Source organism: Psittacula echo, assembly GCF_963264785.1.
Source record: "Psittacula echo genome assembly, chromosome: 1".
Taxonomy (NCBI): Eukaryota; Metazoa; Chordata; class Aves; order Psittaciformes; family Psittacidae; genus Psittacula; species Psittacula echo.
This window is the reverse complement of record NC_137735.1, coordinates 39362276-39376147: the sequence shown is the minus strand read 5'-3', so window position 1 is coordinate 39376147 and position 13872 is coordinate 39362276. Positions and strand designations below refer to the sequence as shown.

Sequence of the window (13872 nt, the reverse complement as noted above, 5' to 3'; positions counted from 1 at the left end):
TCTACCGTCCTGAATCAGTACCTTTTTTGATCAATAGACTTTTCTCATAAATTAGTGTAAATATTAGATGTTTTGTTCTTGTTGACAATCTGTATTTTTACGCAATAGGTGTTTAGTTCTTTTTAATTTTTGGAGGTCCAGAATTCATTCAAACAGAATTTTGCAATTTTTACACTTTTAAATAAGAATCTATACATAAATACTTCAACTTCTTCCCAAAGTTTTTTACAACAGTATCTTAAATGTATTGTTCTCCATGTGGAAATATGACAGAGAGCAAGGGAAAAACTGGATCAGTTCCTTTGGAAAGGACTTTAACATTGCCAAAGCTAAAACAGCCTTTGCTGCTTAAATAAGAACGTCAGGTTGTCTAGAACTAACAATACTGGTTTTATTTAGTTAAATCTAAATAAATCAGAAATTGAAAAACTATACAGATGTCTTTAAACTTACTGATATACCAATGCTTAATAAGTTACAGATCATCCTTTGCCACCCTAGACAACATCTCTTGGCATTCATTCATCCTCTTCTTACACACACTATGAAATCTGAGTATGTTTAAGGATCGTTAAGTATCTCATAACCAAACAGCCTCCTCTAACATTCCCATTTCTGCACTAACTAGCATCTCCTAAATTAATCCCTCATTTCTCAGCAGAAGTAAAAGATGAAGCAAAAGTATTTCAGCTTATTTTACATATAATGCTGCTGGAATACAGACACTAATGTTCTGATATTAATACTAAATGTGCTATAAATCACAGAAAATGCACACTTACAAAATCTTTTCTGCTTGGTCTAAATTATCATTCTCATCGCTAACAATCACTCGTTGGACACTTATTATTGCCAGTACAAAACATGTTCCTCCTGTCTCTCTCTCTGACATGTTATATTCCCAGGCACAGCTCCAAGAGTCTTGTTGAAACATGGATACATTTCATGCTATGCTATTACTGTCATGTGGTTGATTCTTCTTGGCTTACATTCAAGTCAAATGCTTCAACACAAAAAAAAAAAAAAGAAAAGCCAATGTTGGTCCAAATTTCTTTTCACAGTGGGACAGACTTTAAGCATCCATTTTATGGATGTGTTTTGCTTAAGGTTTTTTAAACATTTTTCTTCTACAGACATTTTTTGTGGATGACAACCTGATTTTGACAAAATTAAAAGCAATTTTTCCTGTTAATTTCTGCCTTTCATCTGCACATACATTTTCCTAAAATTTCCTTTTAATGTATATTTCAAGGTTGAAATAGTTTCTGCATGATGTTTATTGCTTTGCAACTATTAAGATGCTTATATAAAGCTGGTTTACTTTCTGATTTACTCTGAATTTATTTACTGGTAGCAATGGGTGAGGAGATTTCCACAGCTGCATCAGTAATACAAAAAGAAGGTTCTTTAACAAACTGATCAATTTTCTGAAACCTTGCTTTGTAAACAAATCTACTAACAGAGCATATAAAGAAGAAATCTTTATGATGCAAGACTAGGTTTCCACTGGAGATTTATCTTTTCAATACTTCCTTATAAAACAATTATACTTATTTTAATTGATTTTTTTTTTTTTTTATTTCTGATTCTTCTTTAGTATATTGATGGTTTTGTAGCATTGTGCTGCTTAAAGTTGTTTGCATTAGTTGTTTTATACGTCCTTCAGGCAAGATTATATTTTTTTCATTCCAACAGGCTTCTGAAGTCCTGCAGAGAGCATGGGATCTTATCTGCTATTTAACAGCTACTGAATTTCCTATTTAATTTTACAATCTTCCAGATAGGAATTACTTTTTCTCAAAATGTATACACTTATATTTTCACATTCTCAAAGTTTTCCTCCTCCTCTTGTTTTAGTTTTTGGTGGTGTTTCTAACACTTTGGGTACTCTTTGGGAAAGCTATTTCTTTTGTGTTTAAATGTAATTACAGATAAATAAAACAGTTAAAACTGCTTAAAAAAAAATAGTGGAGTAGAGATCTTATTAAATTCTGCTTCTTTATGGGTTCTTCAGGCTGTGTTCATACCAAATAACCAATTCAAAGACGTAGAATAAGAAAAACAATCAGTTCCATCATAACCCACTCCCTCTCAATACAGGCAGGTCCTTGTAGGAAATTTTCCGGATATTTTGCTTCCAAATTGCTGATAAACCTATTTATATATCTGATACATACTCTAATGGTTTTCAGTGATGCCAAGTTTCTTTACACAGAATAAGATAACACCCAGCTGGGAAAAGACCGCACTACGCAGAGTGTTTACCTTTTTCACGCTGCCAAGACTGTAATTTTTGGTCAGGAATTTTGCATGGTCTATACTTGGGAACAAGACAGTGAAGCTTAAACTAGAAAGTAGAAATAATACTCTTACAACTTCTCTAAACAGATGTGTGGCTGAAAGTGAATGCTTGGCTGTCAAAAATAGGAACATGTATTCTTTCCTGATTTGTTCTTAGTGGGGCTTCAGAAGCCTCTGAGAGAATCAAGGGGTATGGACCTTAATTTCTCATTTGCTGTTTTGCCAAGAAATGAAAGTTAATAACATGACTTTTAATCAGCCATGGGATTCTGAAAATGTGATCCTAAACCTTAAAGCTCTTCAACTGAAAGAAATATTGATAAAAATACTCTGGTTTGCTAAGTCTAACCAGGTAATGCAAATGTTAATCATCATATGTAATAAAGGCGTACAAGCAATGAGGGGATAAATTTACAAGTTCTCCTCCTTCTTCCTTGGCAAGCTATACCAAAAAAACCCAAAAAATATTTAGAATGGTTACTATGAATTTATAAGACATTAATAAGAATATGTAGTTGATCTGAAGGAAAATAGATGCATATGGTTTCTGTGGATTTTGGAGATAATAACTTTAAGTGGGAGAATTGAAAAATGAGCAGGCTAGAAACCATTGGAAGTATATAAGGGACACATCTTTGACCATAAATTTGTGATGACGCCACTGACATTCACAAGTTTGAATAACTACAAAAAGAGTAAGATATGTAGATGCAGTGAAAAAGAATGAGACAGCCAGGGTAGAACAAAGTTCAGGCAAAACTGATCATCCGATGAAGTGTTTCAGTTAAAACTGAGAAGGATTATCAGAACCGAAGGGAAATGATCTTGAACAATTTATGATGGTTCATAATAGGACGGTAAAGCCCATGGAGAAAGTGTAACAGCTCCCACAGTTGAACACACCTTGGAAATGTATGAGAGCACTTCTCAGAAAACTGTTTAATTAAAGAAACTAATTATTGCCTGAGCATACATGGTAAGGAAAAATTCTGTCCTTGATGTGAAAGACACACTTACAGCACAATCTGAAGCAAAAATATTTTGTCCGGTTTATCATCAGTAACAAAATTTCTGTCAGTGGGCAGCCAGAGCAAGAGAAGTTACTGGCAAGGCATATTACAATGTCTGGCACACTCTATTAAGGGAAGCAAAGATCCCTGCAGTCAACAAAAAGGCTGTGTATAAAACACATGGTAAGTTATGTGAGAACAGGAATGATTAGATGAAAGAGTTACTCAATAAGTGTGATATCCCTGAGTGAGAAAATTCTCAGTATAAAATAGAAATAACCCAACAAAGCAACCTGGCCAGATTACAGGAATAAGACAGTCAGCATCTAAAAATAGATATATAAAAAAATCTCTGAGCTCACTGCAGAAGACTTCTTAAAGTATAACAAGTAAAGAAATTTTAAAAAAGTAATAACTTGCAGTATTCTTTATTTTTAAGAAATAGTGTAGTTGGGAATATTAGCATTGGAGAAAAAGTGTAGTTGGGAGTATTGGCATAAAGATGAGAGATTCTTTTAACCACTCATCTGAGTTCTGAAGTATTGCTGGAGCTAATCCTTCCTATTTCAAGAACAAGAACAGATTACAAGGAATCTAGCCCTCTAAAGAAATTCTAATACCAGTCTAGTATCCAGAGATCTGATGAATCTCAGAAACCTATAAAATTGTTAATATGTTTTATTTTATTTACTAACTCCAGTAGTGTTTAAATAGCAAACGTTATTCACCTAAAGTCTAGTAAAAGGAGCCAAGCAGGAAACATCCTACCAAATTTAGATAGCTGACTGAAATGTTTAATAAAAAAGACCTGACTTAAAACACTAGAGGGTTTTTTTTTTTTTTGCAGAAAATAGGACAGTCTTGGAAAAAATCAGCTCATCTGAGAAAGTCTCTCTAATCCTCTTATCTCTCCTTTAACTACTGAAGGAGCGTTGGCCCTTCTTTTGTCAACCTTAGCAACATTACTAGTTAGGTGAGATACATCTGTGTCACAACACATTCCCTCTGAAACTAACTTCTCCATTAGCTTCTGAGTTATTGTGGCAATAATTCACGATTCTGGTTTTTAACCATGCAGTGTGAAAGGTCATACCACCATATGAATCTCAACTTCCCTATATCCCATGTCAGTGCCTGAAACTACTTATGGCATTTGTTGCTTACCATGTATGCGGACAAAAGTTTTGTTAGACTTTCCATATTTCAGATTGTATTAAAGGATTCTAGACTTATAAGTACATCTGATGTCTTAGAGAGAAGGTGCTTCTCATAAATGAAGAAGCAGTGGTATGAAGCATTTTGCATTCTTCAGATAAAGAAGTATTCAATCAGAAGGAAAGCCTCTCTGTCTGTCAGCTCAGCAATTTGCCACCAGGATATGCAGATACAGTATCTGATTTTCAGAAATGAGAGCTTCATTTCTAGCATTCAGAACTGATGCATCTGTTCTGGGTAGGAAAGACAGCTGAGCCTGCACTGAACTCTGCTCCTTCTGTTACACAGAGAATCAAATGTCAACATGATGCAGTTTCATTGCCTCTAGAATAACTGGTCTGGTAAGGGCAAGATGAAGTGACAATTTCATGTCACTTACACATTTTTTTCAAAACATTTGTGAAGCTTCTATAACTTTTCTTGCAAGATAAATTCTGGAAATACTTTGCAAAGTTCAAGTTTTATTTTAAGCACTCAAGAAGCATGGGTCAAATAGTACATAGTATTCAGGTAGCCAAAATAATTTTAAAAGGCAAAAAAATCCCTTTCATTCATTAAAAGAAAAGGTTCCTAAATACTAAAGATAATGAAGATATATCAGTCAGTGCAACTTCAAATATAAAACATCCTTCTCTAAAGCCTTAACATGTTTCTTTTAAAAGGTAAGATACAAAGAAATAGAAATACAATTGGCAGGATGAAATCTTTATCCACTGTTTTCTGATCAGATAAAAAGATCTGCTTCCCCATTTCCTAGCATAGAATGAAGAAAAAAAGCTTAATCTGTGTTGCTTTCTTCATTTTTTAACTGACTCTGTAAGCAGGCATTCTAAAATAAGGTGTAAATGAGGCTTTCCATGATCAAGCTAGCTTAATATAAATAGGAAGGGTATTAAATCACAAATATACAGTGACACATTTGGCTTCAGGCGTGTCTCTCATTCTTCATTAATCATCCTGCAGCATAATTATATATAGCTGTTTATTTAATTCTCTAATAGCATGCTCAGACATAGAAAAATTAAGACTAAACCATAGCCTTCCCTTCTCAAATGTGACTGGCTTTGTTACGCTACTTTTGTTTTACTTGTCATAGGAAATGAATTCTGAAAACGTTGCCAATGAGGCTCTTCACTGTCACTTTCACAGGCCCTCTCTCAGATCTGAGACGATACACTCCACAGTAGCACTGGCATGACTTGGATGCTAACACTCTGAGTACTCTTATTAATCAACTATATAATCCCTGGAAATGTTAGGTTGAGCTATTTCTTTTTCCATTATTTCAGGCAAAAAAAAATTCCTTTTGTTGTGCAGAACTTGAAAGTGGGCTATTCACAGTGAGGAGAATCAGAAAGGGTACATGAAAAGTTTTGTAGATGTTGGCTTTCAGTTTTCTTAAAGTCTGTTTTTCAAAAACTATGTTGCTAAAGAAGAAAAAGAATGTTACTTTTCAGATTTCCTGTGAGAAATATAGCTTTTCCATACAAAGTTAAAACAAGCTTTACCTCCTTAGAATTTGTTGATTTTTGTCCTCCCTTTTCCTAGTAGATTTGGTCACAGGCATAAGAAACATGCTCATTAATATTTTGCAATCTATTATGCAAATTATTAATGAGAAGTGATTGGTGACAATGGTAAAGCAGAAGGACCTAATTTTCAGAATTTAAAATACTAACCTGTTATTTAGAAATACATCAGCAAATTTGATGAGAAATCATAGAATCAGTCACAACTGGATTTTTAAAAAGGTGGTTTTGATGTGGAGCCATTTTATCATTTTAATTCTTCAAAACAACAAATATTCAGTGTGCACATTCCTGTTAGTATTAGGGTATTGACCAACTGTTTAGTCTTTGGAAGTTTATATTTTTATATTTATAAAATTATTATCTCAATATTTTATAAAAGGAAGCTTTCTTGCAATATGTAGTATCTGCCAATCCTCTTCAATAGCATTAGCTCATTTTGGCAACTGTACATAACAAAATTTATTACAGCAAATTTGCATAGCAAAACACCAGCCTGGGCTTGACACACAAGGGTACTGATTAGGTTCGATTTACGTCTCCAGTCATCTTTTTGTTGGTTATAGAACTTATTTCTTCATATCATTGCATGATTTAAGGAACTGAATAAATTACAAGCATATCACTGCCAGACTGAAATATTTTCTAATTCCAAATGTTTTTTAAAATGTAATCTGTTATTTGCCCCTTTAGAATTTTAAATACAAGATAATCAAAATAAACCTAGTCAAAAACAGTATCAAGTTTTAATTGACAAAAATGCTGTACATACTATTTTACTCCCTAACCTCTAGAACACAGAAGCAAAAGCCAGAATAATAACCTAAAATAGCTCCAGACATTTGCATAGCAATCTTACTAATAGCATCATCAGAATAAGACAAGCAATCAAATTGCAGATTTTATTTTTTTAGTTTTCCAGGAAAAGAAAGAACTTCCAATCATTGCAAGAATAATAACAAGAATGTATTTAACTCAAAATAATTGATGTCTTATTTTAATTGCAGTCATAAATAATATACAGCTTTAGCCTTAGCTACATAATATATATCAACCCAAGGTTTCTGAAAGTAAACCAAAAACATTACAAATTACTGATGAGGCAAGTAAAATGCTAGAGGAACCAATTTAATGAATCATTAACAATAATAGCAATATTAACCATAGAATTGATGCTTAACTGTTAATTTCTTCTAGACCTGTGCTACAGAATTACAGCTTATACTGTGAGGGAAAAAAAACCTGCAAGGGCATCATTGCTCTGCTGCAATACTGAGGACAAGCATTTTGGGAGCTGTGAAGAAAAAATAATGTTCTGAAAAAACTGCTACTCTGCACAGAATTTGAACTAGCTTAGTAGGTTCTCAGTGAATATAAATTAGAGACTTCTTTCCAGGAGATAAAAGCAGTGTTGGTATAAGCAATGATTGCTCTTTATTTAAAATGGTCCCAGTCTTTATATATTTATTTAAAGGTTTTACAACAATTCTGATTCAAAGTGTTAAAATCATACCATGACATTGGGCAGGTGAAAAATTAAAAAACAGCAGCGTTACTATGGAGCATGTTACATCTATGTAGGGATGGCATACGTGCCCTATTCTTCAATTTCCAGTGTCTAGATTATCCGTGTTCAGCTTAACTTTAAATGTCAGGATATCCAAAATAATAATTTTGATAGTCTTTAATGTGGCTGGAAGATATTCCCTATTACCTATATTAGATCTTAGTGTGTATTCCAATTTAATAAGTTTTGAGATTTGAACCCTAACCCTCCTCTGGCTATATTTTATATATAAGTTGTTGGTAATATAGTACAACATTAAGTGTACCTTAACGCCCAGATATACTTGTCAATATTTAATCATTTATTTTTCATCAGAAAATATGATTTAAATATTATTTGTTGACACTGATGGTGTTTGTAGAGATATCCAACTCCAACAGTTACCAAGTGCCCAGGCCTCTTACCTTAGATGCAGAAGAGTCAAATACCAGCAACGTTGGTTGGTTACCTGATATTGAACAAAGATCTTAAAATAATCCTAGTTCAAACAGCAATTTCAGTATGACAAACCTCCATTGAAGCCCCAATACAAACCAGAATTTTGTGAATCTGGGTTTTCCAGGGTCATAAGTGAATGGTCTCACCAAATCAGTGACAAAACAGGAGCAAATAATGGCCTGTTTGCCATTTAATATCAAAACAAAACATGATGACAGGTCTCAACTTGTCCCAAATCGGAACAGGCAAGATTTCTTAAAAAACAGTGAAAATATTAGTAAGAGAAATATTTCTTTGCTAGTAGACCTGAAGGCATAACATGCTTTTAGTCCTGTCCCAAACGGCTTATGTTGCCAAGAGAACAAGGTTTCCCATTTGATTAGCAGAATTAATTGTTCCTAAGTAGCAAGAGTTACTTAGTGACTAACCAATATAGAGAACATTTCTAACGCTCTATTCAGCTTTGCTATAACTTTTTTTCCTAAACAAGAAAAGATTAAAGAAACAAAAAAATAAACAACCAAAAAAGAAACATCACAAGGCACACAAAACATGTTGAAATTCTCATTAAGTACAAAAGCATTCATATCCACTTACCCAAGCACTGACACATCTGCCGCAAGTGGTGATTTTGAAATCCCCATAGAGATCCTTGATGGCACCAGTTGTAAAGAATCCCTCCACCATCAGCAAAATGCCATATACAAAGAATGCAGCTGCTACACCGTATATCACATACTTGAAGATGTCAATCCTGTATAAAAACAGCAAAAATTTTTTAGCTGCATAAATATTTAAAGATGACTGAAATTTCAGGGTGAGATAATAGGACCGACTAAGCCTCAAAATTTCTATGCTGGAGTCATCTGAAGTGCTGATGTGCTATAATGATAGCTGAAGCTGAGGACAGGAGTGAACTTTGGAATAAAACAGCATTGATACAGGAAACAATGGGCCATTTAATTTAATAATATGTAAAAATGGATCTGTGTAGGTAAGACAGCATAATTTGTCAGAATAATTTAAAATTCAGTTAATTTTTATTTTATTTGCTCTCTAAAGTTGCAAAGAAAAAAAAAAGGAAACAAGCATCTGATACATCTCCTGAGTAACACATTGTATTCAGCAGTGCATCCAGCACATTGCATCCAGTTATAGAAAAGATATTTTGTCACAATCTTCAATAAATCTTTCTACATACACAAGTAGTTATCAAGCTGTAATGTCAATCTTCTCATCATTATTATTTTTCCACTTATATTCCAATGAAAAAAGTGTCTGATGCAGGATAATAGTCATCAAGAGAGATCCCTAGCTTTAAACCAGAAACATGTTATTATGAAAGTCATAAGGTCAGATCATGTGGCATTATTTTATAATCGAGCTTCAAAAGCATCATTTCACAGACCCAAAGCTCAAGAAATAGAAAGATGACTTACAGTGTAACATGCAGAGGCTCAAGTTATTACATAGAATATTAACTGGGATATGTGGCTGTCCTGGGTGGCTATGTGGGCTGCATCCACTGTCTAGAAGCCCAACAGTGGCTTAAGGAGTGCCTGCCTCCCAGATGTTATCTGATAACCAGGGTTTATGAAAAGATGTTTGAAAGAGCCTCTCTGCTCTGTTTTGTCTAAACATAGAAACATTCCTAGTGAACATTGTCTGGAGTCAGCAGGTTTCAATGTTTCTTTCTTGGATTTCCTTTAAAAACTAGCAGCAGTAAACTTCGAGTTTATCAATATGACACTGCAGAAGTCATGAAACTCCTTAGAAAATGGTAAGTAATTTGCAGTTTTAAGATGTTAGTAAGTTCCAGTCACATTGTCCAGATCAAGATAGCAACAGCTCCTAATAAAGTAGGACAAAAATGTAAGCCAGAGACCCATTAGCATCTACAAGAAGAATTTTGACATGCACCAAACAACTACTCAAACTGGATATTACTCAAGAAAAAAAAAAAATGTTATGAAAAGAAATATTTGATGACAATATTTATTTAGGCTTACCTTTTTCATCACCACCCAAAAGGCAACTCTCAATACGTTTTATACATACAATCCAGTAAAAAAGCTCAAAACCCCATTAAAATGTCTTTGAGTTTGAATGGCTTTCAAGCATTTCACATTAGAGTTTACAGCTGATATTTCAGATGTATGACTGTGTCTACAACTTAACCGAATGTATCTTAAGTTTTCATAAGTCTCTTAAAAACACAGTTAAACTTATGACCTGATTGGGAGTGGAAGAATTATTATAAAGAAATGCTTTGGGCACCTATTGTAGCATTTTTTTCATAAGGGTGTAACTGAAGGGTTCTGGGAATGAGACAGGATATGATTTTTCCCAGCATTTCACTGACAAAGTCCGCTCAGGTTTTCTTTACATCACTTTTTATTTCATATTCAAGTCAAAATGAGGATAAGTTGGTATCTGTGTAGAATAGATGCGTGAATATTCAAAGTGGTGAAGCAAATTTAACACTGTAGCAGTACTAGATAATGCAAAGATGAAATTTATTTTAATGCATAAAACATTGTAAAAATCCTATTTCTCTAATTTTATAGTAATTCAGCCAGTGTAACACTGTTTTAATAGGAAAATGGTGGTCTGAGCCTATCTTGTAGTTACTGAAGAAAATAAATTTACAATAAGCAGGCAGCAACTTTGTGACTATTCCGTAAGATCTCTTCCAATTCCTACATTATATCTTACAAAATTGTGACCTCCACCAACGGCTGAAGGGTGGGACTTCCGCCAGCAGCAACTCCTCACAGACCTCTGTGTGCTCAGTGCTGTAGAAATTACAAGCTACCATTGCCTTAAAGAGATTAAGACTTTGGGAAAATCCAGAGACTATTTCAGCCCTTGCAACAGCCCTTTAAACCATCTGTCCTGAGCCTCCCACTGAGCTGCTTGTACCAAAAAGTGTATTGAAAGATCTCTGCTTTTTCTTCCGCCTTATGTGTAACCAAAGGCATACCTTTTCCTTAAACCTTCCTTTCAAAAGGAAAAATATATATAGCTACACACTTGTCAAATATAGAAATCATTTTCTTCCTCATACACACTCTACAGAGAAAAGTGGTAAAATCTCTGCTGATCAGACTACATGAGATGAAATAGCCAGACTTACTCCAAGGAGAAATGGTATTGTACAACGCAAAGAGTAAAAATAAAAATTGTGAAACAATCATTCAACTGCCTCTTTAAAAGTCAGAATGTTATTGAAATATAACTACTTTTAGTGTGTGCTAAAGAGAATATACTACAACAGTAATATTTTTTAATATATGTATATAGTTTTGAAGATAGTGGTGGCATTAAATTATTCTGCAACATCTAATAAATTTCACATAAACTTTGATTTTCCAATAAAATCATAATAAAATATAAGTCTTGTAAATTGGAAATTGCCTTTCTTTAAAATAAAGTTTGATTCTTCCTGGATAAAACCAGGGCAATTAACTGCCATCTGTGTTTCAGCAAATTCTCAAATGCTGCAGACAGTGTATGAGAGCATGAGACTGAAGGGAAAGACAGAAGGGATGATGAACATGAGCCAATGGTTGAGATGGATAAGGACAAAGAAAAGGGACAAGCAAGGCTTACATATGTGTAGGCTGGAATGGAAGGAAAAGGGTGGGCAAGAAGCAAAGGAAAAAGAGACAAAATTATAAAGATAAATTTTGTACTGTTGACAGGATTGGAAAAAGATCTAGTAGATGAAGATTAAAGTTACACTAAATGAGAAGAACAAAAAGAAATCTTGAGTGCTTATTCAGTAAATGTAGTACTTTTATTAAGATTATATGATACCTACAGTGATATAATTAAAGCCATGGAACATTTCTATTAAAAGGCAATCAATGAAGATTGTGAAGATCTCAACAAATTTGCATTGATCATGCAATTTTCACATAAAATAAGTTGCTGGGTAGCATAAGCTGAATGATTATATAATTCCCAATTTAATTGTGAAAATCACATCTTGAAATTAGTAACACACTTTTTTTTTTTAATAGAATAATCTCAAACACAATTTCCATACTGTCTTAATCTTGTAGATGCTCCCCATGTTCCAGATTTACTTTTTCTCACCACACTGTGTTCAGAAATGTTAGAAAAATAAACATCACTGTTTTCAATTTGTGACTTAAATCAAGCTGATCTTTCAATTTTTAGCATTTTTCTGCTGCTGTGTCACTAATTATTCCATATTAAGCAGACTTCCTAATTCATTCATCAGAATCTGGATTCTGTCCAACAAGACAAATATTAAAATAGCCTTAAAAAAAACACTTTCTTCTACTGGCAGAAGTTACTGATGGAAACAGTCAATGCTAGCGTCTCAATGAACAGGTTGTAGTTGAATAGTGAGTAGACTATTCCAGCAGAGAAAAGTTAGAGCTGAATACAAACATTCTCAGTGAGTCAGGTCAATGTTGCAGACTTCCTACCGTGTATTTTATTGGTTGACATAGTTTAGTGTGAGGTGCCCCTGGCCATGGCAGGAGGGGTGGAACTAGATGATCTTAATGTCCTTTCCAACCCTAACTATTCTATGATTCTATGATTTTCACAGTACTTTGGCAAATGCAAGGATTAAAAAATAAAATAAATCAGCAAGCAATAAGATTAATTGTGGAATGACCAGTTCTACATGTAACAGGCTTTTGTCAAAAACGTGTTATAACAAATTAAGTTATTTTGCTGTTATTAAGACTCCTTCAATTATCTGAGATCATAATTATTACAGCCTGTTTTGAAATTATTTCAATATACATAATTAGTTCCTGTTAACTGCATCTAGAAGTAATAATGTTTTAGTCTTGTGGAAGAAGCAACTTCACCGGAATAAAACTTTACTGTTCCAGCATAATAAATGTATCTACTACCCCAACATAGAAGCCAAGAAGAGCTGTTAACATTGGCCCGTTATATTCTACTGTGTCTTAAAAGGACACGCAAACTGTAAGAACCTTGAAGCATTACACTAGTCAGTCTAATCATGGTACACTTTCTACCCTCAAGTTTAAAGGTTGGTACTTAGCTAATATACACTGACATATTTTTTGATCAAAACTACTTGACATTTCTCTGGAGCAATCTACATACTAGCTACGGATATTTCTAATTTAGTTAACATAAAAATGCATTGCATACCTTTGTTGGCACGTTAACAGCAGCAAACCCCACCATATTAGTTTGCCTTGTGACAGGTGATTCTCATGTTGTCCAGAAAACCTTTTTATACAATTAGAGTATGTGTAGGCTTCAGCCTGAACAAGTAATATAATCCTAATATTACAGAGATTTTGTTTGGCCTAGCCAGAGTAATAACTATTACTGTGGAACTAGTTTTCCAGCACTTATAATTCTGCCTCACATTTATTTTCCTGAATTTATAACTTCTCCAATATAGATATGGACATTCAGAAACTACAGGTGTTAAATAGCAGATAATTGCCAGTAAGTGTACCTATACTCTCTGAATGCAAGTAGATTAAGGCAATTCTACATATTTTCAAGAAAAAAAACCCCACAAAACCCAAACAAAAAAATCACACATAAAATAAGGAAAATAAAATAGTTAAGCTATCAAAGTACTAAAAAAGTTTGTTATATTATTATTGTACAACTCCTAATTAAGAATTGTCTTTTTTTATGGCTGGCATAGACAATTTAGAAACATGACAAATGCACTTAATTACTACCATTGGGGTAGGTCAGTTTTTCCAGTTTGGGGGTTTATTTTTGTTGGTTTTTTTTATTTCTTTAAATAGTTGATGTTCACATCTAGAGTGCACAA

General features: G+C 33.7%; 1 protein-coding gene across 1 annotated transcript in view; it reads right to left on the bottom strand.

Moving 5' to 3' along the window:
- GPM6A (glycoprotein M6A) overlaps nt 1-13872 on the bottom strand; it is a gene marked incomplete at both ends in the record, with an annotated part of 119287 nt that overhangs the window by 14020 nt on the left and 91395 nt on the right. Inside the window, one exon of the mRNA XM_080624653.1 lies at nt 8658-8814. Within this exon, the coding sequence (XP_080480779.1) occupies nt 8658-8814 (157 nt within the window). The remainder of the gene's footprint in view (nt 1-8657; nt 8815-13872) is intronic.